Source organism: Diospyros lotus, chromosome 2 (assembly GCF_014633365.1).
Source record: "Diospyros lotus cultivar Yz01 chromosome 2, ASM1463336v1, whole genome shotgun sequence".
Lineage (NCBI taxonomy): Eukaryota > Viridiplantae > Streptophyta > Magnoliopsida > Ericales > Ebenaceae > Diospyros > Diospyros lotus.
Window position 1 is genome coordinate 39,901,494 of NC_068339.1, and position 27,571 is coordinate 39,929,064.

General features: G+C 37.9%; 1 protein-coding gene across 2 annotated transcripts in view; it reads left to right on the forward strand.

Moving 5' to 3' along the window:
• Positions 1-27,571, forward strand: part of LOC127795277 (uncharacterized) — a 62,109-nt gene that overhangs the window by 7,040 nt on the left and 27,498 nt on the right. Inside the window, exons 2-9 of one of the 2 annotated variants that reach the window (XR_008021773.1) lie at positions 4,621-4,689; positions 16,013-16,108; positions 16,599-16,720; positions 22,098-22,293; positions 23,625-23,800; positions 24,799-24,928; positions 25,401-25,515; positions 27,299-27,390. Coding sequence is in view for 1 of the 2 variants with exons in the window: in XM_052326853.1 (XP_052182813.1) it covers positions 4,621-4,689; positions 16,013-16,108; positions 16,599-16,720; positions 22,098-22,293; positions 23,625-23,800; positions 24,799-24,928; positions 25,401-25,561; positions 27,299-27,390 (1,042 nt within the window). In the remaining variant the exon portion in view is untranslated. Of the gene's footprint in view, positions 1-4,620; positions 4,690-16,012; positions 16,109-16,598; positions 16,721-22,097; positions 22,294-23,624; positions 23,801-24,798; positions 24,929-25,400; positions 25,562-27,298; positions 27,391-27,571 lie in introns of both variants that reach the window. The other variant, XM_052326853.1, reaches the window with a different exon arrangement.

Genomic DNA, 27,571 nt, shown 5'->3' on the forward strand with positions numbered 1-27,571 from the left:
AGTAACTTCCCAGGAGATCCTGAAACGGAAGAGGAAGCAGCCTTAGAAGCTGGAATAGGACTTGAATTTGATGAACTTGTCTGACAGCAAGGTAGAACAAGTTGAGAAAGTGCATTTTTAAACTTGGCTTTGAGTAGCACAACTCCTGTTGTCTGTCCTTAATCTGAAAATCATCTTGAAACTCAGCTATAGCACTATTTTCTTTGGTAAGGTTAGACACACTAATCAGATTTTTAGTCATAGCAGAAACATGGAGAACATTAGGTAATTCAAATAGAGAAGATAGTTTAGTATGTGTATTAAATAACCAAGATCAATTTGAGAAACAGAAAGTTTCTTACCATTACCAACAGCAACCCCCTCTGGACCTCAATATTGAGAGTGCCGTTGAGATTTGAGGTTACATGGTTTGTTGTGTCAGAATCAACAAACCAGGCTGGATCAGTAATTGATTCAGGAGAGGCATAAAAGGATTCAGGTGAGGTTGAATGATGTGAGTATTGATAAGAACTTGTTTCAGGTAGAGATGCCAAATTAGAATCACTAAGAGTAGCATAGTATGCTCTCTGATTTGGCTGAATAACAGGTCTACCCGAACTAAAATTTGATCGCTGAAAATTATGATCAAATCTATGATAACCAGTGTTCTAAAACTTGTCAGGCGCTAGTCGGGCGCTAGACTAGGGCCTACCGCCTAGGCGGACCGCTGTTTTTTTTTTAGTTTTTGATGCAACATAAACTTATGTGTATATATAAACTGATGATGGATGATGGCTATACGTACTGGAGGGTGGAGGAAGAATAGCCGACAACGAGAGAGATGATTGGCGGCGGTGGCGGCCAAGGCAAATAAGGAAATTGGGGCCAAGAGAGACGATTGGCGGTAACGGCCAAGGGGCCAAGGGAAATCGGGAAATTAGAGGCCAAGAGAGACAACTGGCGGTGACAACCAAGGGGCCAAGGGAAATCGAGAAATCAGGGGTGAAGAGAGACGACTGGCGGCAGCGACGACGAGAAACCCTAACTCAGAACTTAAAAACCCTAACTTAAAACCTTTGAAAATTAGGTGACCCAGGCGGCTAGATGCCGCCGCTGACTGATTAATCAGATCGGCGCCTAGGAGGCCGATTAGCCTATATTTGCAGTGGCCAGGGGCCGCCTAACACTTCGGTGGCCTCCTAGGCCAATTTTTAGAACACTGATGATAACACCTACGAGTGAAGTTTCCAGGCCTGCCACAGAGCTGACAATATGTTTTCTTAGTACCAGTTTTGCCTATTCGTCTACCTCCTGTATTAGTTAAACCCCCCTCTAACATTAGTAGAACCTCTAGAGTAGTCTGTGGAGGAACCAGATCCTTTGGACTGAAAATGAATTCTGATCATTTAATCTTTGTTCATGCATTAATAACAGATACTGAACCTTTTGAATATTTATTTAATCCATCCGATAAGTAATAAGAGAAACAATTGTCTCATAATCAGATCCTAGTCCACTCATTATAGCAAGGAGTAATTCTTTATCTGATAATAAAGGTTCACCAATAGCTGCTAGGGCAAGTCCTATAGTCTTGATTTTCAAGATATAATCATTAATAGTCAAACTTCCTTTCTTGGTAGATCTAAGTTGCTGCTTAAGTTGAGAAGACTTCGGTATAGTTTGTTGAGAATAGAAGTTTTCAAGAACTGTCCAAAGTTCAGCAGAAGATTCACAATGTAACTTGAGCAAGTACTTCTTTAGTAATTGTTGAAAATAACCAGCCTAATAGCAGTTCATCGGACTTGAGCCAGGTGAGATGACCCTCATTTATCTTCTTTCCATCAGGGTTCACAGGGTCTATCTGAATCAGGAAGATACTTAACTGGAGGTTTCTCCAATGAAGACAAAAACTGAACTAGATCAAAAGCTCGAACAGTGGCTTGGATCTGTGCTTTCCAGAACAGATACTTAACTGATTCTAGTTTGATAGGCTAAAATTGAGAGCTTTTGCATTTGAAGAGAAATCTGTGTTCGACTGATGATTCAAAGAAACTAGAAAATTATGCAGAGAAGTTGAGCTTGAGGAATTCTCAGGATCTGTTGACATGATGTTGATCGCTTGCTCTGATACCATGAAAGAGCAAGAGAAAACAAAGAAAAACTCTTAAGCACAGAAGTGCTAGAGAGAGAATTTCAGAGAACTAGTTTTCTCTTAATGAAAAAGAGCTCAAAAAAATGAAAACTGAATACAGCTGAACCTTATATACAGGTGATCTGTACTGAAACTAAACCCTAACTGAATAACAAACTACAACAGAATCTAGCAGTCAACACAAGTTGACAAATACAAAGAAAGCCACGTGTGTAACAAACTCAAAGTGCAGCAATTTTTCGAACTCAACACCAATTCTCAACAATATGTACTAAAAAGATAGCACACTATAGATATAGGCAACACAATTATACTCGCTTTTGACTTGGTGTAGTTTGGAATAATTTCATTGAACCTGTAATAAGTCAGTGGTCTCTGCAATTAGTAAAGCTGGAATGTGCACCTCTATTAAAACTGAACACTGAGATTTAAATATCTCACCAATTTTAATACTATTCTAAATCTTGAAATTAAGGGTTGTTTTCCTTTCTCTGTAAGTAATGAAGGTGGCAACCTGGTTTAGAAGCCTAGCCTTCGTAAACTTGGCTTCAGTGTAGTCAAAGGAAATCACCTTGCTTTCCTAGGCGCTTGGGCCCCTCAAGGCTCCATGGAAGTTCCTTGTCTACCTCTATGCAAGGTGGCTTCAATGATGTGACTCCTAGGTAAGCACCTTAGGTGAGGCTAAAGGTGTTGAAGGTGCTCGCCTGAATATAAAAAGAAGTTACGAATTGGCCCTAAAAATCAAAAGAGGCATACAAAGAGGCACTTGCAAAACAGAAAACAGAGAGGAAAATAGAAACAAAATGGGAAAGAAGATAACTGCTGAGTTGTTGCTATTGTTCACGTGATCACAGTAAGTTGCCTTCCAATTTATTCCCTCTTCTTTGATCTATTGTAGCAAAGGTCACCATGACATAGATCACAAGAAGGTGAATTGGAAAAGAGCCATTGGGGTTGACTATAGCGTCATGTGCCCAAGAGTTATGGCAAGTAAAGTCACTCACCGATCAACCCATAGTATGTGGTGACACATGGTTAACTTTCCAAGTTGTTGATCTTCATTGGCACACAAGACAGTGATAGGCGATGCCTCTGATGGCCATCCCTCTATTTGATTCTCTCTCTAGCCTAGTATTTGTGTCTTAGTGATGCATTTGGCACCCAATCTCTATGTCTATTCTCTTTGGAATTCTAGTTTGTTTTCCTTATTTAAGTTTATAATTGGGCTATTGATGATTACTTTATTATGCAATTAGTTTAGTTTATGTTCGTTCTTTATTCGTTAGTAAATTACTTTTTTTAATTTTTTGTATTGGTATTACTTTTGAATTTGTTTCATTAAGTGGAAGTGGGGGAAAAAAAGATCAAGCCTAGAAATATAGTTTTTTGCAAAATCCCAAAGATGTTTGTTAGGATTTGCATTAGTTAAGCATTCAATTCTCGGTAGAGGGTTTTTTAAATGTAGGTAGAAATAATCTTGCATTTTATATTTTATGAGTTTAAAATGTAACAATAACTAACTCTTATAAGTTAGTACCGACAGTCCTTTTATTTTATTTTTTATTTTAATTTAAGTACTTGTTGTAACCGCCTCTATCTCTTATAAATAGAGGCGGATAGATTCTCTGTTAGGCAATTAAGCATTCATTCATTCTTTTTTTCTTGCACGGGCTCTAGAGAGAATAGAGAGAGAGCAAAGACTCGGTCCTTGTATTCTCATGAGGAAAGGCTATTGTTGATAGCCAAGTGTGTGCTGAGAGGGAGTGTTGTATCCTATTGCTTCCGAGTGAATTCTGTCAAGCTTCGGCAGTTTGGATGTAGGGCATTTTATGCTTGAACCAGGATAAGTGTTCTTGCCTCTTTACTTTCTGTTAATGATTTGATTTACTCTAATATCTGTTTTGGTTTCTAGAGATTGTGAATTGGTTGTGAGAAGTGAGGTTTCTTGTGTGATAATCGGTCCTATAGTCAACAATGTTTATTTGCACATTATGCAATTTTTGCAAGATCAGAAAGTTGTTTGTTTGAACATTATTAAAAGAATTTCTTTCTGGGAGTATTTTCGAAGTCTTAAATATATTATCTTAGTATCTTTTTAATGTTAAATATGTTTTTTAATTTTTTGTTCATTTTTAGCGCCTTGCTTCGGTCAGGCAAATGCTTTTTTGGGTGCGTAGTGCCTCAGGCAATATAATATCATAGTGCCTTTCGCCTTTGACCACCTTGCTTGGCTTGGTTTTTTCATCGAGAAACATGTTACTTTCAAGCCCTGTTACTTTGATTTGCTTCAATTCTAAAACTTGCTAGCGTTGGTGTCTGTAACTTCTGTATCTGCAAATAAACTGATGAAATGTGCCTATTTAAGATAATCTATGGTGAACTCATGTGATTGTTTTCAGCAATTTACTTGAGAGCACCTTTACTGTGCATAAACTGTTTACTTTTGCTACCAATGATTTCTGACATATTGGTTCTTGTTGTTCTCTTAGTACCACCCTGATGTCAACAAACAACCTGGAGCAACAGAAAAGTTTAAGGAGATCAGTGCTGCATACGAGGTACGCAGGGGAGCTAACACTGGAATTTTTTTGATTGTTGAATTCATAGTTTATCTTTTTCCCTTGATTACTTGTCTGCCATGGATAGGATGATTTTGAGTTTGTTGAAGTATTAAGTAAGTGAAGAACTTCACTGTTCTCTTTGTATGTATGGTGTTTAAGGATGTTCATTTATCTATTTTGGTGCCAACTGTGGATAACCATGTTAATAGGTCCTAAAAGTTGTATTTAGTTTGAGTAAGAAAATGTATTAATATCTAGGGGTGATGATTTATCAACATATCTTGGTAGCATTTCTATCGTTGCGGGGGTTTTGATTTCAGTATCTCATTCTTTGTTCTTGTTCGCGCTTTCTTGGGGTTGTTCATAATAGGTGGGGTTGTTGCATCCCTGCTTCTTGTGGCCTTGCTTTTATGCATTAATATAATATAATCTAACCTTCTTTCAAAAAAGAAAAAAAGAAAATGTAAGATGATAAAAATAAACATGCAAGCTTGAGAACCCTATAGACAGTTTTTTCTTTTTTCATTAACATTATCATCTCAATGAGGGTGAGCCCTGATAGCAATGATAACATTGCTTGTTTTATGACTAGCAAGTCAGGGGTTCAAGTTGTAAAAACAATCTCTCTTTGCAAAGCAAGTGTAAGGTTATGTACAAAAATTGACTATCCTCACAAAGTGGTGAGTTTTGTGTATTGAAGATGCCTTTAACTTTTCATCTCAACGTTTACAATATACCTTCTCAAAAGTTTGAATGGATTCTGGTACTTTCTAGCTCTCTGCATGAAACCAGGTCCATAGTGCATCCTTAATGGCAGGCTGTTTGAAACTGTTGTCGGAAATTTCATTCTGTTTCAGGCTTTCCTTTCGATTTCATTTGTGTTGTTTCCATCTGAGTTAGGAAAAATGGAAGCTGAACATGTTTGATTTTGCTGTCAGTTGCCAAAAAAACTAAGGAAAGAAAAACTGAAAACGGTGTTCGATTTTTCTAATCTGTCCATTTTTTTACAAAAATGCATCAAAAATTCTGAAAAAATAATTTCAGCAAAAATTCAGAAATGCAGAATAATAAAATCAACAAAATTCATTTTATTTTGTTAGAGTTACGTAAATTCAAGTAAATCAGAAAATTCAACAAAAATTCAGAAATCCAAAAAATAAATTCAGAAAATATTTTAAAAATTTGAAATATAAAAATCATTGAGAGTAGTGCCTCATTCATTGTTTGACTGTGTAGAGTGGGAGGGGGAAGGGTGGGAAAATGGTTTTTAATAGCTTCTTTCTCTCCATTTCTTTCCATTCCCTTCTCATTTTTTTGGGAATGAAAATGAAATCAAACAGCTTGTACTCTCAAATACTTAGACATGTGTCCTTTCACATTATCATTGTATTTATTTTGTTGGAGTATAGGTATGTTTAAATGAATAAATTTGTTATTGTCACCCATATGAGAGCAGGATGAGTCGTTACGCAAACCATTACTCAATATCTAGAATAAAATTAAGAAATATTTTCTCATCAACATTGTGAAATGGAAAGGAGTCAATTCCTGATCAACGGGAATCAACTCCAATCTCTTGATTGATGCCCCAAATCTCTTGATTGATTGTTTTTATTTTTAGGTGTAGGAATATTTTGTATATTTTGTGAATATTTCCTAATATGTTGTATCATTCCTCTATAAGAAGAGAGGAACCATTGTTTTTCTAATATAGTGAGATAGATTTCCTTCTCCATACCTATTCTTTCTAGTTTACATGGTATTAGAGTAGGGAAAAAATCATAGTCGTTCATTGTGAAACCCTAGGCAACCATTCATTTAATCGCAACCATTCACTGTGAAACCCTAGGCAACCATTCATCCAGCCTTAGGCTGCCATCACCCAAAACTGGACGCTGCTTGATCCTCGACCACTGTCACCATCTAGATCCGATTGTTGTCCAGTCTTAGGCCGTTGTTGCCCAACACCAACCGTCGCCTAATCCTCAATTGCTATCACCTTCCAAATTCAATTGTCATCTAGTCTTAGGCCGCCGCCTAGATTTGGACACTCTCTGTGACCGCTGAAACCCTAATCGCAATGGAGCCCCTGTTAAACCCTAGTCGGCGCTCTAGATCCCCGCCGTTTCAACCTCAGGCAGCCCCTGCACTTGCTAAAACCCTAGCTGCGATGAATTGAGTTTCTCCTCGCAGCCACCATTGTCGTTATCAGACAACCTCGTGAAGCCCTCTGTCCTCGCCTCTAGCCACCACCACGACACTGGATGACCTCTGTGACCTTCCCGTCTTTTTCGCCAGCCATTAGTGCACCGTCAGACGCCCTCTTTGTCATTGCCACCGATACTAGCCTATAGCATCTTTCTGCGACTTTGTTGCTTCATTTTGTAAGAGCCACACTATGGTGCACAGGTTGTTGAGAGATGTCAAATTTGATACTTGGTACACCTAAGCAAGACCCTTCAACGAAGAATAACTCGATCAAATCCTGAAACTGCTAAAGTCTAATCTGTTACCTAGTACACCCAATTGTTCATTGGCCCATTCAGGTGGAAATCCTTAAGCCCTATCTAGTTTTTTTAAATTTGCTCTCTTGATTATTGATTTTGGAGCATCTGATCATATGATTGGTTTATCATATCTATTTGATTCGTACATTCTTTGTTTTGGTAGTGAAAAAATAAGGATAACCGATGGTAGTTGAAGACGATGAGAATATGGAAATTGAATAAAACTTTTATTCAATTTGTTTTAATATTCTTTACATACTTGGTCCCTATTTAACATGTACATAGAGAATCAAAAAATATGGAAACATAAAAGAATATGGAAACATGAAAGTAAACCCAAATAATAAGCCTAAATACTGGATCTCATTATGGTCTCAATCTCTTACCCTAATCTCCTCCAAATCCCCTTCAAATCATTTAGGATTTCCACACTCCCCCTCAAGTTGGATCATAGATGTTGATCATGTCCAACTTGCAAATAAACTCTTCAAAGCTAGACCTCTGTAACCCCTTAGTGAATATATCTGCTAATTGTTCTCTTGTAGGGATATAGGTCATGCAGATTGTCCCTTTCTCAATTTTCTCTTTTATAAAATGTCTGTCAACTTTTATATGTTTAGTCCTGTCGTGCTGAACAAGATTATGAGAAATACTGATAGCAGATTTGTTGTCGCAATAGAGTTTGATGGGGAACTCTACTGTGATATGTAGTTCCTCCAAAAGCTTTTGTAACCATAGCCATTCACACATCCCTTGTGCAACAGCTCTGAATTCAGTTTTGGCACTACTTCTGGCTACCACACTCTGCTTCTTACTCCTCCATGTTACTAGATTTCCCTAAACATAGGTACAGTAGCCGGTAGTAGACCTTTTGTCTTCTGTTGAGCCTGCCCAATCTGCATCCGTATAGATCTCTATCTTCTTACTGTCTCCTTTCTTAAAGAATAGATTTCGTCTTGGAGAGCCTTTCAGATATCTGAGAATCTTATATACCGCTTCTAGGTGACTCTCCTTTGGTGAATGCATATGCTGACTGACCACACTTACAACGAAAGCAATGTCAGGTCTAGTGTGAGATAGGTAGATCAATCTGCCTACTAGTCTCTAATATCTTTCTCTATCCACAGGCTTTCCAATGTCTTCCATTCATTTCCTTGCCTCAATCGGGGTATTGCTTGGCTTGCAACCAAATATACCAGTCTCAATCAAAAGGTCAAGAACTTACTTTCTCTGGGAGACACCAATTCCCTTCTTTGATCTGGCAACTTCCATTCCTAGAAAATATCGCATTTGACCTAGGTTTTTTACCTTAAACTCTGTGGCTAAAACCTTATTCAATCTTTCCACCTCTCCTATGTTATCTCCAGTGAGTATGATGTCGTCGACATACACGATCAGGATGGTCCTCCTTCTATCATTGGATTGTTTGAAGAACATAGTATGATTTGACTGTCCCTGTTGATATCCTTGATTCTTAATTACTTTCGCAAATCTATCAAACCACGCTCTTGGTAATTGTTTGAGTCCATACAAGGATTTCTTCAACCTATGTACTCTGGTTTCTTTTCCCTCCTTGTAAAATCCTAGTGGTAGCGTCATGAACACTTCTTCCTCTAGCTCACCATTCAGAAAAGCATTCTTGATGTCAAACTGATGGAGTGGCCAGTCTAGGTTTGCTGCAACAACAACAACACAACAACATATCCAGCCTTTATCCCACTATGTGGGGTCAGCTACATAAATTCTAGACTTCCATGTTTGCGGCAAAGGACAATAAAACCCGTATAGTAGTCAGCTTTGCTACTGGTGCAAGTGTCTCGGTGTAGTCAATATCGTATGGTTGAGTGAACCCCTTTGCAACTAGGCGGGCTTTGTACCGTTCTACTGTGCCATCTACCTTGTACTTCACCGTGAACACCCATTTACAGCCCATTGGTTTCTTCCCCCTTGGCAATGTCATCACCTCCCAAGTTCCATTTTTTTTAATGCCCTTATTTCTTCCATCACTGCTTCTCTTTGTTCTGGAATCTCCAAGGCTTCTTGAATATTCTTAGGAATTTGGATTCTGTCAAGGTTAGACGTAAAAGCACGACACTTGGCAGAAAGAGCATTGTAAGATACAAATTTTGAGATAGGATGGAGAGTACATGAACGAGGTTGTTTTCTAAGAGCAATGGGTAAGTCATCAAAATTTTTTACCTGGTCAGAATTGGGTTTTGGTTCATGAGTAGTCGGAGCTATCACCGGTTCTAATTCTTTTGGTGCTTCGGATGCGAGAGTCTCATCGGGCTTTGATTTAGGTCTTCTTGAGTAAACAAGTACCTCCCTGTCTGTTTGTTTTCCCACATCTCCCCCTGAGTTCAAGATTCCTTCTGCGTTGGATAAAGAAGGAGAGGGTGTATTGTAAGGAGTAGATTCAAAGATCGCAACGTCGAAGTCGGTGTCTGAGGGTTGAGCTTCACTCAGGGACTCCTCCTGAAGCGAGTAGCAGGGAGAATGCTCAAAAAATGTGACATCTAGACTAACATATGACTTCTATGAGAGAGGGTCATAACATTTGTAACCCTTCTGAGTGGGGGAGTAACCAAGGAAAACACATTTGAGAGCTCTAGGATCCAACTTAGTACGTTGGGAGGCGTGAATGTGGACAAACACGGTGGACCCAAAAACACGAAGCGGGAGAGATGAACTGAGTCGAGAATCAGGGAAGATCTCCTGGAACTTTTGGAGAGGGGTTGCAAATGAGAGAACTCGACTAGGCATTCAATTGACGAGGAATGCGGAGGTCAGAATGGCATCACCCCAAAAATTATTTTTCATGCGAGAGGTGAATAGTAGGGCATGAGCTACCTCAAGAATATGTCGGTTTTTCCGTTCAGCAACCCCATTTTGTTGGGAGGTATGAACACAAGAACTTTGGTGAATAATACCTTTGTCTTGAAGATAGGGGCCCAAGGAATGATTGAAGTACTCAGTGCCATTATCAGTACAAAGAATTTGGATTTTTGTATGAAATTGGGTGTAAATCATAGTGTAGAAGTTCATGAAGACAGAACTAACCTCAGATTTATCGTGTAGTAAATACACCCAACAGAGACGAGAATGATCATCAATAAAGGTAATAAACCATTTTGTGTGGGTCTTATTGGGAACTCGTGAAGGCCCCCAAAGGTCACTGTGAATCAGGGTAAAAGGTAGTGATGGTTTATAAGTAGATGAGGAAAAAGTAGTGCGATGATGTTTTGCAAGTTCACAGACTTCACATTGTAAATCCAAGGGAGTTTTATTCGAACAAAGTGAAGGAAACAAATGTTTAAATATTGAAAACTTGGATGGCCCATTCATTTGTGCCATAACAAAAGGTCACTATCCCTAAGACTAGATGCAGAATTACAAATAGGAGGATGACCCTGTTTACTCATGTGAGCATCATTAAAGTAGTAGAGTCCCTCGCATTCCTTAGCATTGCCAATCGTCTTCCCTGATGATAGGTCCTGAAAGACACAATGAGAAGACAAAAATATAGTTGAGCAATGAGATTGGTTGGTTAGCTGACTAACAGGCAACAGATTGCAAGACAGATTAGGAACATGAAGGATAGACTCCAAAGTAATAAATTCAAAGATACGGATACTCCCCTTGCCAGCTACTGGGGATAGAGTATCATTCGCAATTTTTATTTTCAAGTTACCAGCACAAGGTGAATATGTGGAAAATAAATGATGGGTATCAGTCATATGGTCGGATGCACCAGAGTCAATAATCCAGGAAGTACGGCGCGAAGTAGTACTAAGAGCAGTCAAAAAAGTATATTTGTGGGCTAAGGAACTCGATGGCAGAGGAGTAGAAGACTAACCTGAGGCTTGAAAGGTCGAAAAAAGAGCATATAGCTTCTCAAGTTGCTCTGGATTAAAACCCCCAGTAAAGGCCAACTGAGTGTGATGGGCTGGAGTGCTTGTTTCTGTTTGCTGTTCAGTTGAGGTCTGGTATCCGTGGGATTTGTTGGGCTGTCTAGGCTTCCAATCAGCAGGCTTGCCATGTAAAGCCCAACAAGTATCTTTGGAATGGCCTGATTTTTTATAATGGTCACAAAATGGCCTTTTATTTTGTCTCAGCCTAGATCCTTTGGGAGGCCCACGAGTTACAAGGGCTGAAGCTTCAGGCCCAGGCGCTATTTTCTCCTTTAACATCACCTTTCTTCTACTTTCTTCACGCCGAATTTCGGAGAACACCTCTCGAATGGACGGTAATGGCCGACGACCCAAGACTCGGCTCCTCACATCGTCGAGCTCCCTGTAGAGCCTAGCCAAAAACTCATACACTCTCTTGTTCTCCAGTCTCTTTTTGAATCGTACACTATCACTCGTGCACTCCCAAGATTCTTCACAGCTGAGGTCCAATTCCTGCCATAAACCTAGCATCTCGGTGTAGTATTCTGTCACTTCTCTCTCCTTGCTTCATCTGCCACAACTGAGTCTTCATCTCGAAGATTTGAGAGGCATTCTCAGCATCGGAGTAGGTTTTGCGAACAGCCTCCCACACGTCTTTCGCCATCGGCAGGAACATGTATGTTTTGCCGATTGCTGGTCGCATGGAGTTGATCAAGTAGGAGGTTATGAGGGAATTCTCAGAACACCATTTTTGGAAGGTCGCTACTTCCTTGGAAGGTGGCTGTTTAATTTCGCCGGTAAGGAAGCCCAATTTGCCTTTGTCGTCAATGACCAGCTTGATGGATTGGATCCATTCTCGGTAGTTCTTACCATTCATATTTTCCATGGTAAGATAAATTGAGGAATTTTCAAACTCGCTGGTCGAACCCATGGAGGGAATTATCTCTTATTCTCCCTCCTAGGTTACTGACTGGGTAGACTCATGGCTGGCGGCCATGGCTTGCTAGGGTTATCAGAGTAACCTGGGCTTTGATACCATGAAGACGATGAGAATATAGAAATTGAATCAAACTTTTATTCAATTTGTTTTAATATTCTTTACATACTCAGTCCCTATTTAACATGTACATAGAGAATAAAAAAATATGGAAACATAAAATAATATGGAAACATAAAAGTAAACCCAAATAATCAGCCTAAATACCAGATCTCATTATGGTCTCAATCTCTTACCACAATCTCCTCCAAATCCCCTTCAAATCATTCAGGATTTCCACAGTAGTCTTTCACCTATTGCAGGTAAAGGTCTTATTAAACTCTCTGATAGTATTGGTCTTAAATCAGTATTTCATGTTCCTAAGCTTGCCTGTAATCTTTTATATGTCATTAAACTCTCAAAAGACTCCAACTGTCATGTTATCTTCTTTGATTCATGCTATACATTTCAAGACCAGAATTCAAGGGAGACGATTGGCAGTGCTAGAGAGATAAACAGACTCTACTATTTTAACGAGGATGTCTTCAATCATAAAAAAGCTCACGGATTAAGTGGTACACGTTCAATTTTTGTTTCTGATCAAATTATGCGATGGCATCTTAGGCTAGACTATCCTAGTTTTCCTTATTTGAGACATTTATTTCCTAAGTTGTTTAAAGGAGTAGATCCTTCTATGTTTTAATGCGAAAATTGACATTTGTCTAAAGATCATCTTGTTACATTTATTTTAAAACCCTATTGCCCTTCAAAGCCATTTTATTTGATTCATAGTGATGTTTGGGGACCCCCAAAGGCTGCTACTGTGGTTGGAGAAGGAGGAAGAATTAAAGAAGTTTAGAAGGAATTAGAAGACTAGAGAATGGAGGGAGAACAGATTAGAGAGAAATTTAGAGAATGTCAGAATTTTGATATTAGATATATTCCTTAGGTGTGGACAACTTGTATATATATAAGCTGATCCAACCACCCATGTGCGGCTAACCAGCTCTACATTCTTGGAATTACAAGCAATTAAGCTATTTCACTAGGTACAAGCTCTTGCAACAATAACTAACTAGGTACAACCCCTCAATGCTGTAACTTCCTGAGCACAACTACTCATCATCTATAGCCTTCTCCAAATAAGGTACCCCCCCTACATAGTTGGTACATGACAATTACCCCCTCTTCAAAAATTTATTATCCTCAAGAAATGCAAAGAAGGTTGTTGATTGAGTAAATCTAGAAGGTATTCTCAGGTGTTAGTGTCTAGATGAAGGTTGGAGCATCGAACGACGTGGGCTATAGATGATAGCATGTAGAGGTGGATAAACGTTTTATCAAGAAAAAACTTGACAATGGGATAATTTGTATGTCTTACATTCCAGCAGTTGATCAAGTTGTCGATATTCTCACAGAGGGATTACACAAGAGACAGTTTGAAAATCTAGTGAGTAAGCTTGCGATGGAAGATATCTTCAAGCCAGCTTGAGAGAGAGTATGGAAATAGAAAGAAGTCAATTCCCTTGATCAATGGGAATCAACTCCAATCTCTTGATTGATGCCCCAAATCCCTTGGTTGATTGTTTTTTTATTTTTTAGGTGTAGGAATATTCTGTGAATCTTTCCTAATATGTTGTATCATTCCTCTATAAGAAGAGAGGAACCATAGTTTTTCTAATATAGTGAGATAGATTTCCTTCTCCATACCTATTCTTTCCCGTTTACAAACATGTATTTAACATTACAAAAAATTTAGAATGTAATCTCAGCTGCACTGTTGGATTAGCTGTCAATTAGCTATTAGACTAGCTATGATTAGTAGACAAGTAGACAACTAGGCCTTAATTTTAGGAGTAATTTTAGCCTTAATTATTGTACATTCCTACTATAAATCTCAATAGAAAGAGGTAAGACCTCACTAAATTCTCTGATTCAACACAATACAGAATATTCCAATGTAGGCCAAGTTACTAGCCACCAAATATACATTCTACACTGAAAACATTTCTAGGAGGTCATGCCAGTCGATCCCTCACTCCAGAAGTCTGACTTACAGAAAAAAAAACTCCAGAAGTCTGCACTAACACTTCCATTATTGACCTGAAATAGTATGTTATAGAGTGAGCTCACAGTCCAATGAATGGCAAGCCTTGCAGTAATGTAATAAGTGAAAATATAAGAACTTTAGTAATAATTAAATCAACACATTTTCATTCTCAACAAGTTTTCCAATTGCATTCATGCTCATTTCAAAGTTACTCAAATAAAATTTTCTCAAGTAACTTTTTTTTTTTTCAATAAATTCTTTCCGAAGTAACTCTTTTTCAAGAATTCTCTCTAATAACTCTTCTTCGGGAAATTCTTTCTCAAGTAATACTTTCCTGAGCAACTCTTCTGAAGAAATTCTTTCTTATGTAATACCTTCTTTAAGTAATGGTGTAGCAAGTAATAACAAAAGCTGTAGGCCTAGTGGATCCACATCATACTTTGGGTTTTATTTGGATGGTGCCTGGGTATTCCTTAAGCCAATTCGATTAGGATTACAATACCACTACAGCGATAGGAATCTCATAACTGTTGAGAGCTAGGGTCAGTCCTCTAATTACCAGAGTCATCCTAACTCTTTCATAGCAGATGAATTTATTCCCTGAACTTCTTCTCACTGCAGCAGCTAATATATCTTTATCCAGTTTGGGGTCTTCCTCAAACTGTTAAGAAACTTGGGTAATACCTCTAGTTGCCAATGTCACCCTGACTCTATTGCAGCTGATGGGTCTTTCCCTTGGACTTCATCTAATATTGTCCCGCTCACTTGATACTTACACAATTAAGTAAAATGTTTCTCAATATACATTTTCACTCTTCAGAAATATACTTTGTCAATCTTTGACAAAGCTATTGTTATTTTCTTTCTCAAATAATAACGTTTGAATGGTAAAAATTTCTTCGTATATTATATAATAAAGTTCACATTCCATGAAGTGCCACAATGTATATGAAACATGAGAAAAAAAATCATGCATGAAATTTATTTCTCACAAGCATACATATAGCAAGGGAAACATAATCACTTGTTCTATTTTTCAGCATGTTCAACATGTGCTTTTTTCTCTCTTTCTCAGCTTGATTTCATTGTTCATATGTTAATAACTATCTAAATTAGGCCTAAATTGAGACCTAAATGCTTGCTTGAGTTGAGCTATTTTTTTTCACCTATTTGTTATTATTATTTTTCTTTTTTAATCTTTTTTTTTTCTCTCACTTTTTTTATTTTTATTTTTTTTAGTTGGGGGGTGGGACGGTGTTTCATATACATTAGAGTTGCATGGTTAGATAACCACCATGCTTAGGCCTCCCCAAAACCAGGATTCTTTGGAGTTGGATTGTTTCATAACCACCAAGATGTTTGCCTCCACTTTAGGCTTAATTCTTGTGGTGAAATTTTCAAATGTCATGTCTGGAACTGCTGACTCTGCCATAATTGATTGCTGCATCATATCTGTTCATTGTATCAACCATAACCCCTCCTTTATTTATCCTAATGTGTATTGGCATTTTTTCTTAATTTCATTCGGTAACTTGAATGTGTTTTTCTATATTTTATCTTGGAGGGGGCAGTGCTCATAATTTTGTTCTTTTTGCTAAGATAGGATGTTTCCTTCTCTCTCTCTTGATTTTTTGGGGCACTCGCTTTTTTTGTTCTTATTTTCCAAGTATAATGCAAGTCTACAGGTTGTGCCCCTTCAGGTGCTTTGGAAGAAATGCTCTTTCAAAGAAAAAAAGTCTTTCATGTTTAGTCTCATGAAGTATAACTATGTTGTGTATTGCAGAATTTTAAATGATGAGAGAATTGTTCTATCAATGTTTTGCTTATAGTATGTCAGCTTAATAATTGTTCATATTAATCAAATTGTTCTTTTGAATTCTGAAGTGCAATATTTCAGGTGCTATCAGATGACAAAAAGCGGGCTTTGTATGACCAGTATGGTGAAGCTGGAGTTAGAAGTACAGTAGGAGGAGGACAAGCTGGCCCTTATACGGTACGACTTGCAGTTAAATTTCCCTTTTATTTATTTTTCCTTAAACAAAGGGATGGGAAATTCCCTTTTATGTATTTTTCCTTTAACTAAGGCATAGAAGTGGGTATGTATGTGTAAATCAGTGACAAACTTTTCTATCAATGATGTCGCTAGCTGACATGTAAAACAGGCTTAACATCCTTTTGGCACAATAGCCAATCTGGTGCTACTCTAACAAAGAGAAAAAGAACAGGGAGATGGTGAACATGACAATGTGGTTCAATACTAGATCCAGGTTGACAACTATAAGTACATTGAACTTGCTTTCAGCAGGTTACAGCTAAGTGGACACCAATTAAGATGGATATAGGACTGCTGGCCTCTGTTCTGGACATTGCAATTTTCTCAATATTACTGTATTTCTGGTTAAAATTTTCAGTATAGCTGTATTTCAATTACAGCTTATTCTAATTTTAAGTAATACTAATATTTTTTTTGTCTTAAATCACAGACGAATCCTTTTGATCTGTTTGAGACATTCTTTGGGCCTAGTATGGGTGGTTTCCCTGGCATGGACCAAGCTGGATTTGGAACACGTCGACGTAGTACTGTTACAAAGGGTGATGATCTACGGTGAGCCCAAATTTGACTGCTATTATCAAATGATGTATATATCATGCCTTAAAACTACTGTCTATTTTTATTTTTTTGAACCTGTCAGTTGTTGACATCGAGATTTGTTGAAGATAATGAGGCATTGAGATAATGCCTTTGGGTGCTCGTGTGCTTGTGTGCGAGTTTATTATCTCCGTGTACTTAGTGTGTTATTTGTTATTTTCCAATGCTGTTTGTTTCTGTTTTCATAAGGCGGTTGGTTTGTTATGAGCTGCCTATATAAAGGCAGCTCACGGTGTATTATGTGTTGGCTGTTATTCTAATCAACTAAGTTTCTAGCCTTGCGTTTTCCTTAACCTCGGTTCTTCAACACTTCTGTCCTAGGGTTTACTTTTCTTACAAGATTCCCTGTCTGGACTGGAAATATTAATCAGTAGGAAGGAATATATTTCATACGGTACAAAAAAAAGTTAACTGCTAATCTGACTTAGGTTATCTTATTTATGTATATGGATTTTATGCTGTTCGTTCATGTGGGAAGTTATAGTTTGGTTGATCATATTTCATTTTTCACCACTCTAAATGCTTTCCATGACTTTGCGTAATGTGCTTTAGAAACAATGCATGCACAACATAAGTTGCTAAATGAGTGAGGTTATTCTGCAAGAAACAACTTAAGTATGCTTCATTGAGGAAAACAGAAATGCAATGCATACACAACATAAGTTGTGTTTGTATTATGCAGTGATGCAGCATGCTTATTGCACTCAAATATTTTCCTACCGCTAATTGTTTGGAATTGGAACTTTATATTTATCATTTACATTCCTTGCAACATGTTTTCAAATGACAGAAATACAACAACACAGTAACATTCCTATCATGGTTCCGTAGTTAGGAACATGAAGGCAGGAGTGGAAGAGGGCATTAATGTACAAGGGAGGTTGGGTATTATTGTAATAAGATCAGGAGGTAGTTAGAGAATAATTCAAATTGTGATTGTAATTCAAATGTGGCACCAAGGCTTGGTATATAAACCAAGTCCGGCGACCCATATGAGGCACAAATGGAAAATCATTGGTTCTGTTTTCCCTCTAAACTTCTCTCAATTTGTCCCCCTCCCTTAATTCTCTCCCTCTATTCTTTTATTCTCATTCGAACCCTCAATTCCCTTGCAATTCTCACTGAATTGCGAGAGAATTTCTCTTGTCAAAATTGAGTTATGACAATTTGGTATTAGAGCAAGAATTTGGGTGATTGGATTGGGCCATGGTTGATGGAACGAGGATGAAGCAGATGGAGGTGCAGCTCTAGCAAGTTATGTCCATGGTGTCTGAGATGTAGAATTGCATGGAGATGTTTGAGAATTCGGTGGAAACGAGGATCGACGGGGTGGTGAGTGTGTGGCACGAGGAGAGTAGAGCGCAGGCCACTCGATTGGAGGATCAAATGAGAGAGCAGGGTCACGCTCTTAAGGATCACATGCATCAATTCATGCTGATGCTTTCGCGCCAAACTCAAGTAAGAATCTTATCTAAGTTCCTTCCTAGGGAGCGATCTGACCAAATTCTAAATGGCCAGGGAGGAAATCTCAGATCGGAGGAATTGACAGAATTGGAGATGAAGTAGCCAGTGATGGAGGAGAATGTGGGGGTAAGGAGGCAAGGCATCATAACCGGATCGAATTTGATCGGTTCGCTAATGCCCAAGATGGAGATCCCTCTATTCGATGGCTATAATCCCAGGTGGTGGGTGAGGCGCTATGAGAGGGTGTTTGGCCTTTACAATGTGGCTGGACAATAGAGGGTGTCAGTGGTAGCAACCTACCTGAACGACGTGGGCAATGCATGGTACCAGGGTTGGATGGGTGTGAAAGAGTGCACGTGGGAGGAATTCGTGGAAAGTTTGTGTGGAAGATTTGGGGAGAAGGGGATGCCGGACGTCGTGGAGGAATTCAATAAGCTTCGGCAAGGGGGAACCATACAAGCTTATTAGCAGAGGTTTGAGGAGTTGAAGGCCCTCATGCTAATTTCCAACCCACTCTCACCGAGGGATACTTCGTGTCAAACTTCATGAGTGGCTTGAATGAAGAGATCCGTCCCACCGTTAAGATGTTCTGGCCAACGACAGTTCAACAGGCAACTGAGTGTGCCAGGTTGCAAGAAATGACCGTGGAAGGGTTGGCAAAGAAGTAGAATGGGGTGAACAAGGGGTGGTAGGTGGTGCCCCAACAACAAAGTAATCGCGAGTGGACTAAGGAGGGAGGAACATGGGGACAAAGCAGTAAGGGGTTGGCTCTTCTAGCTCCATCCCAGTCATTCATGGGAAATTTGAGAGAACAGAGGAGGTTGGCAAGACTTTGTTTCAGATGTGGGGATAAGCATACACCAAGCCATCAATGTAAACGACAATTGTTGTTGTTGGATAGCACTGAAGAAGACGTAGAGGAGGAAGGCAGTTAAGGGGAAGGAGGAGTAGAGGAGAAGGTGGACGGATCATCAAATGAGGAAGAAGACTTTGTGTTTGAAGATGATTCTTTAACATTGAGTATTGTTGCTAGAGTTGCTGGAGTTGAGGAGAGTGTCCATCACATTAGATCAACCAAAGAAACAAGTGTTACAGCGAAGGGAAAGGCAAAAGTATCTTATTCTCATTCAAAGATTAGTACTCCTACACTTAGAGATGAGGAGGAAGATATTGATTTTGAAGAAGAATATGAAGAAAAGGAAGAAGAGGAAGACTTTGGAAGTGACCAATATAATTTATATGATGATTATTATGATCATCTTATGATTGATGTTGGATGTTATTATTGTTGTGTTTATTTTCTTGAATTTTTTTGTTTGATTATGAATTGTTTATGTTTGAATTTGAAGATGAATACTTGTTACTTTATTATATTTTGTTTTTATCCTTTTAATTTGCCTATATTTTATTAAATTATATTTTTTTCCTTGGTGCGCCTCGCCTTTGCTAGGCGCGCGACTCACTGTTGTCGGGCACACGCCTCGCCGCACGCCTCATATCTTAGGCTCCAGGACCCTTTTGCACTTTAGTGTGCCTTGTGCCTTTAATAACCAATGCCTAGGCATTTGTGCCAAAGTATAACATCTGAATTTGACATGTTAGATAAGGAAGTAAGTGATCTTCGTCTTGGAGAAGAATCAACACTCATGAGGTAGTAGAGACCATTGCTCTTCTCAGCATCTCCTCAGCATTGCCAATCATCCTTCTCGAAGACAAGTCCTAAAATTCATAGTGTGAAGGAAAAAAGGTTATTGCACAATTTAGATCCCTAGTTATTTTACTAATAGAAAAGAGATTACACTTGAGATTAGGGACATGAAGAACAGATTCAATTGAATGCCAGGAAGCTCAATATTCCATTGACCAACAGCTTTAGAAAATGTACCATCAGCAACGACAATTTTTATGTCGTCGTCACATGATTCATAGGTGGAAAAAACAGTTGATGAACCGATCATGTGGTCAGAAGCACCGGTATCAATAATCCAGCCTTCACTTGAACCGTGTGGGATAAAAAAGATGAGGCAGGTCTTGAGTTACCTCACTGACCTGCAGTGGCTGCAGTAGAAGGAGGGGTAGACTCTGATTCTTTACTGGCTTTGGATGTTGTCAGGAGGTTCCTCAGGAGTTCAACCTATTCAGTAGTGAAGGGAAGTTGGCTGGACTTCTCAGTGGTTGTAACAGACTCAGTCCCATAGGCTGACCAGTTAGGCTTTCTTTGGCTTTGTGGCTTCCAATTAGCTGGTTTGCCATGAATCTCCCAGCACGTGTCTCTAGTGTGATACGGTCTATTACAGTGGTCACAGTATAGCTGCTTGTTTGAAATCCAAGATTCAAGTTGAGCCTAATTGACTTTTCTATCTTTAAAATTTTCTTTTGAATGAATAGAATGAATTCTAATGGAATGAATACAAATGTTTGCTAATCAATCTTTGAAGGTTCTTTGCAAAAGACAAATTTGTAATATTTCATGTTATATGTTGTGTTTTCCTTGAAAATCGTTCTTTACATAAAATTGAAAACTTAAGCTTAATAAAAATGCTTTTTTATCTATTCATAAGTTATATTTGAAATATTAAAATGTGAAGTTTGAAATGCAAGAATAATAGAGCTGTGACATCCCATGAATTAATTATTAGGCATGGTAAGAGGGTTCCAGCGAGAGACTTCTCTGTTTTGCAAATTCCGATGAGAGACTTCTAAAAGGTGAAAGTTCCCTAAAATTGCTGAAGCTAAAATGTTTAAGGTATTAGCTAGTTTTGCCAAAGTAGGAGAAGAAAAAAACCCAGTAAGCAGATGACTTGAACTCAATTTTGGGCACTAAATAAAGAGAGAAATAGCTGCATTTTAATATATTATTTGAGAGGATTGTAATGCTTTTAAAAATTATTAATTTTGGTTAAGAAGAATTGATGGAGTTGGATTAAGGGCTTAATTAAGGTAACTAAGGTTAATCAAACTTGAATTAGTAAAGGGCGAGCTGTGTGGAGCCTTGGAGAAACCTCTAGCAGCACCATGAGGTGGCAAAATTGCTGAAGCACACAAGTGTCTTTGTGCAAGAGAAGCATGCTATAAGGCAGGTGTCACTTAAAGAGGTTGAAATCTGTCCATTGCTTCCATTGCCTATAAATAGGCCTACCCTTCATTTCCCAGCACAAGGACTTGTAGAGTGAGAGGCTCTCCAAAGGAAAGAGGTTAAGAGTGAGAAAGTGCTGGGAAATTAAAAGAAACGCTGGGGAAAAGGGAAATTCTACTAGAAAGCTAAGGGGCTGAAATTCTAAGTGAGGTAAGTGCATGGGTATGGTTCATTATATTGGCATTATGCATGAAATAATTTAATGATAGCTTGTTATGAATTAAGGCATGATTATATGCATGATATGTGTAGGCATTGTGAGCATGCTGCATAATATGAGTAAATCATGAAGGAATTTGAAGGTTCATTGCCATACAAGTGACCCCTCTTGGCTGGGAAATGTGTGGAAAGGTCAAGAGTGAGGCTTCAGGGCCCTTATTGGACTGATCTTCCATAACCATGTGGGAATATGTACCTCCTCTATGATGCATCATTCAAATTTAAGAATGAAGGAGGAGCTGTCATTTACCAGCTGTGGATGCTAAAATCATGCTTTTGATCTCATGTTAACCAATAAAATGCAGTTTATGTTCACATGTTAGCATTTAGTTTGAGTTAGAGCCCGCATTTTCCTCTTACTCATTTGGGCTTCACTTCATGGTTTATTATGTACTTCCATTTTTTTTTTCTTTTTGTACATTGACCTACCAGTGTTACGTTGCTCATTGCAATTTTTTAATGAGTTTTTCATGGAGACTGATAGAGGTAGCTCATGATATGAATGCGTTTCAGCTATGATATGACATTAGAATTTTCGGCGGCTATATTTGGAGCAGAAAAAGAATTTGAGCTTTCACATCTTGAAACATGTGAAGTTTGCACTGGCACTGGAGCAAAGATAGGGTCCAAAATGAGGATATGTTCAACTTGTGGTGGGAGGGGCCAGGTTATGCGGACTGAACAAACGCCATTTGGCATGTTTTCACAGGTAATTTTGTGTTTGGACCTCTTCCCTTGAAATGGCATTGGTTTTCCCTTTATATATGGACTTTTGATGTCTTGCTTCTAAGATGGTGATCACCATGTTGGAGAATTTAATATTGTAAAATACTGATTTTGTTTTATAATATGGGGATGGAGCTTGCAAAATTTTCTTCTGGTGTTTTCCAAAGTAGACTGCTCATAAACTAGGAAAGACAATCGAACTTATGGTTTGGAAGCAGTTACCAGGTCATGCATGTAACATGATCTTGATGGGATGCACATCAACTAATCATCTTTATCATGCTGTTACTTTTAAACACAGAACTTGCTTCTGTGTAATATCTAAAACAGGAAAGGGTGAATTATATTTTTGATACCTTCTCTAGCAACAGTGATATTGTATTTCAAAATGTTAAAACTTAATAAAGCATTAGCACATATCAAGTATATGTATGGATGCCCAATGTGAAGTTATTGCGAACTATGTCTTCACTCTTAATCTCAACTCTGTGATCATACTTCAGGCAGTTTCAAAATACTTATGAAATATTGTAGTTCACAGTCTAATCTAGTCAAGTTTTGAGGTACATTTCACAATTGATGATGTTCTGCTAACTGCATTACCAGACTTTGAACAGAAGAATATAGACAGTTTTTTGCCATGCCTTAACTACCTGATCTTGTATGCCACACCTGGCCCCTGAAAAGTTATCAATAAAAGAATCTACTAATTTGTTGAGAGTAAAAATAATAATCTAGAAGATGAAGTTAACCCTCCATCTAGCAGTTTAAGCTTTTAGATGAGCTGGTGGTTAACAATTTAATAGACCTAATAGACTACAATTTGATATTTATTTATTTAATTTTTATTTTCCTTGAAATAATTTTTGTGGAAAATGAACGCAGGTGAATGACAATATCAAGATGAGTGCTAAGACAGGAACTTTAATTAAACATTGAAATAAATTAAGAAGATTAAATGCTAGTCAAAAGGGGGAAGATGGGGAATGTTTGTTGAGGTGGTTAATCACACATCCAATAGTGAAGGATCAATGCCCCTGTGAGGTGTGATATAATTCACTTTGATAATACTGCTACAAAGAGAGGAAGACTGGTAACATGGGTGGAAATAGACCATGTAACTAAGAAAGTTGTTTTGGTATATTACATTGCTAATGGTCAGGGCCCAAGTTTTCATGGTTATACGTGCTTTCATTCTTTTGTACTGATTTGTCACTGGCATTGTATGGCTTGCCATATCTTATATTCTTCAGCCAAATACGTAAACAAATTTATTCTGCATTCTCTTTATACTTATTATTCTTATGGCTTCAGGTTTCTGTATGTCCAAATTGTGGAGGAGATGGTGAAGTGGTTTCTGAATACTGTAGGAAGTGCTCTGGCGAGGGGCGTGTTCGTGCTAAGAAAGATATCAAAGTTAAAATTCCACCTGGGGTCAGCAAGGGCAGTATTCTTAGAGTTGCTGGGGAGGGTGATGCTGGGCCAAAGGGGTATGGTTATGATTTGTATTCTCTTTTATCCTTCAGCCGTGGGTTTTGTGGTAGTGTTTCGAAAATTCGTTACCTAAATAATATTGTTTGTGTGACTGCATATGTTCTAAACTTCACCTGATTGAGTATTTTTGCATGATGGCATACTTCACTAATCTAGACAACTATATTTTGTACAGTGCATGTTTCGCTTAGAAACAAAGTTCCATTGTACAAATGATGCAAACTTACTAGTGGAAGATTTTATTTAATGGTATAATTTATTGACATTGACATAACTGTGATATTTATCTGAATTATTTATTTTTTAAAAGTTATTTTATCAACTTCTTACTGGATGAAGACAAAAGGGTCTGGTATGCTTTCTCATTTTCTTCAACTAACTTCATTACATTTGAATTACCACCTTTCAACTATAAGCCATCATCTTTTTAATGAAAAAGAAAAAAATAAAATAAATAAATATAACATGTGTGATCCAATAAGAACAGACCTTGGCACATCTGTTGTATCAAGTAATGGACATGTGTATTCTACAAAGCAGAGTTGTCCTCTAGGTGTCTACTTCCAAAATCCTAACAAATCTAAAAATGATGGAAAAGGTTTGGATGATCATCCAATATGTTCATGGAGTGTCAGACACTATCTTGTTCCCTCTTGAAATTGTGCTTCTTAGCTGGCAATCCCTACGACAACCTCCACCTTGTTCTACAAATATTAAGTGCCCCTTGGTCTCTGTGGATGTAGCTTTTTTAGATTCCAGACTAAGCTGGAGGCCAGCACCTTTCTTCTCAGTTTGTGGTTGATGAGTAGTTCCCTTGTGAATGATCTACATGAGTGATGGTTCAATCTTTAGAACCATGGATTAAGCAAAGCATCTTTTTTCTCTTTTCATGTAGATTTGTACTTTCTGTTTAAAAGTTCAATTATTGCAATGAAGATGTCAAACTTATAGGCATGGTTCAGAACATTAATTACTTTCATTCTCTTTTTAGCAGGGGCCCTCCAGGAGATCTTTATGTCTATCTTGATGTTGCGGAAATACCAGAGATACAACGAGATGGCATAAATCTAGTTTCAACTGTTTCAGTTAGTTATCTTGATGCCATATTGGGTAGTATTGTTAAGGTAGAGCTATGATCTTTTTATTATTATTAAAATACAATGACTAAATTGAAGGTGCATAATTCAGGGAGATGGAGGCACATTGTGGTGCCATATTGGTTCCTGTTTCATTTCTCATTCTTCTAATTTTCTTACTTTAGAGACAAGGGCCAAAATATATATGCATATATCAAGATAAGTGCCCAAGACTAATCGAAAGTTTAGGGGCTTTCTCCTTTGTCAAGCCTCCCCAGGACCTGAACGTACAAGCTTTCTCCTTTGTCAAGCCTCCCCAGGACCTGAACACACAAACCCTGTAACAGGGGACAGAAGCTTTTCTTAATCATTCTTCTCACTTTTTTCTCACTTTAATCAATAGCTTCTGTGCATATTTTGATCACTGATTGGACAACAGAGAGATGAGTCCAGAGTAGTTGCTAACTTCACTGGAAAGTGCTGTGCAATAACTGTTTGTTGATTCTTGGCATTTGAACAGGTCAAGACAGTTGAAGGACATACCGAACTGCAGATTCCTCCAGGTACTCAACCTGGAGATGTGCTTGTTTTGGCAAAGAAAGGAGCACCAAAGCTCAACAGACCATCAATACGTGGTGATCACCTATTTACAATTAAAGTTACCATACCCAAACGTATTAGGTATGCCATTACACAAATTTATCCAACCATTTTATCCTCATTGGTAAATTTTAAGGACAATTGGAGCTTGGTCTGGAGGGATTGGAAAAGGGAAAAAGTAATTGAAGTTTGGAAAGTATTGAGATTCTGAGAAAATGCATGCGAACTTTGGAAGAATTACCAATATCATAGTGTGCATCAGTCATCTATTATATATATGTTTAGTACATGTTGTCCTTGTTCCCGTGTATAGTGTTAATTTCAAATGCTACTGAGTACTGTTGACTGTAATGTAGTGGTATATGTTATAAAAAGATAATAATCCTTTTTTGTAAGTGTATAGATAAACAATGTGCCTAGAGTGCACAGACCCTGTCATGAGGTATCCATAAAAAGGTGATAATCCCCTTTGCACTTTTGTTAAGGGGAGCAATTGACACCCCTAGATGTGGTCAATAAGCGTCAGATCTGGGCGAAACTTGCAGAGTTTCAACTGCCATGAATAGAAGTTAGTATATATTTTTCATTGAAAGGCTAATCAATATTGGATCAAGACAAAATTGAGGGTTCTTTATTGTCAGGAAGTGGCACCCTGGTTGTCTGCAGTCATTTTCAATGCGAGCTGTATTGCAAAACAGAGGAGAAGATCAATGCTCTAATACCAAATAGTTGTATTATTTGTCTCCCACCTTACACTTATGTTATTCCTAGCTCATCAGTTAAAAGTTAAATAGCAAGATTATGGCTGTCAACAAAACCTTATTCCTTGACATCGAAGGTATCAAATATAATCAAGTGAAGAGCACATCAAAGTAACCCTAAATCAAACCAAAACCCTCGATGAAGACTAAATCTTAGTCAACCTAATTCTAGACTTAACAACAAATTGTAAATTTTAAAATATGCTAAACCAAACTATTTCAACCTTTTTTTTTTCTTGATTGCAGATCAGTGGATTATCCATTGTACTTCCTTAATCTTGACTGAATAATCTGGATTTAGCATTACTTGTAGGATGATTTCTTTTTGACCTAATGTGTTCAATTTAAGCCTCTCAGTTAACATTGTTTTGGTGCTTAAGCCTCTCAGTTGACTTTGTTTGTGTGTTGCAGCATATATGTTTATCAGTTAGTTTGTGGATTCTATGCACAGGTGACATAAATACATTATATTTTACTGAATTTTGCACACACCATCTCTCAATTTTTGCTGAAGGGGCGAGTAATGGTATGCAGGGTAACCATGGTGTGACCTAGTTAGTCCCAAAGAGGGTGTGAGTGAAGAAGAGGATTCCAGCCCATTGCATAGCTGTAATGTTGTTAGATTGAAGGGGATTTGTGCTGGAAATAGTTAGTTACATGATGGCTGGAGTAGTTGGTTGTTGTAATAGACTGCTATAAATAAAGGGATGAATGATGGAGACGAATAAGAAAAGTTGTGAAATTCTCTCATTCCCATCTCAAGATTGTTCTTCTCCTCTCTATTCTCTCTCGACTCTCTATTCTTTGTAGTCTCGGAGCTGATCACTGGCTTGCAGTGATTTCTTTCATATCAGTTTCCTTCCTTTTTTCTCAAAGGCTATGATAATTCTGGTGTTATGTCCTATCTGAGCATTGTATTTAAGTGATTGCTTACCCAAATAGTTTGTTCAAAATTATAAATATGAAGCTTGTATTTATCATTTTTAATTCTATACTTGCTCATGAAAATATGAATAATATAAAAAAATCTAATTCTATTTCTATACAAACTTTACAGTGCCAAGGAGCGTGAACTGCTTGAAGAACTTTCTTTTCTGAAGGATGGTTCCAGCAACCGTCCACGGACTCGGCCTCGAGCTCAGGAAGCTAGTAAGTTGCTTTATTGTTTATGAATAATTTTTGATTGAATTGAATATGAAGGACCTAAAACTTTTTACCATATACATCTTGAACGAAATATGCTCCATTTGTATATGTGGTTATGTGCAAAAATAGTAAAAAATTTGTTCCCCAGACAGTTATATGAGGTATCTATGCTGGTGAAAGTTCA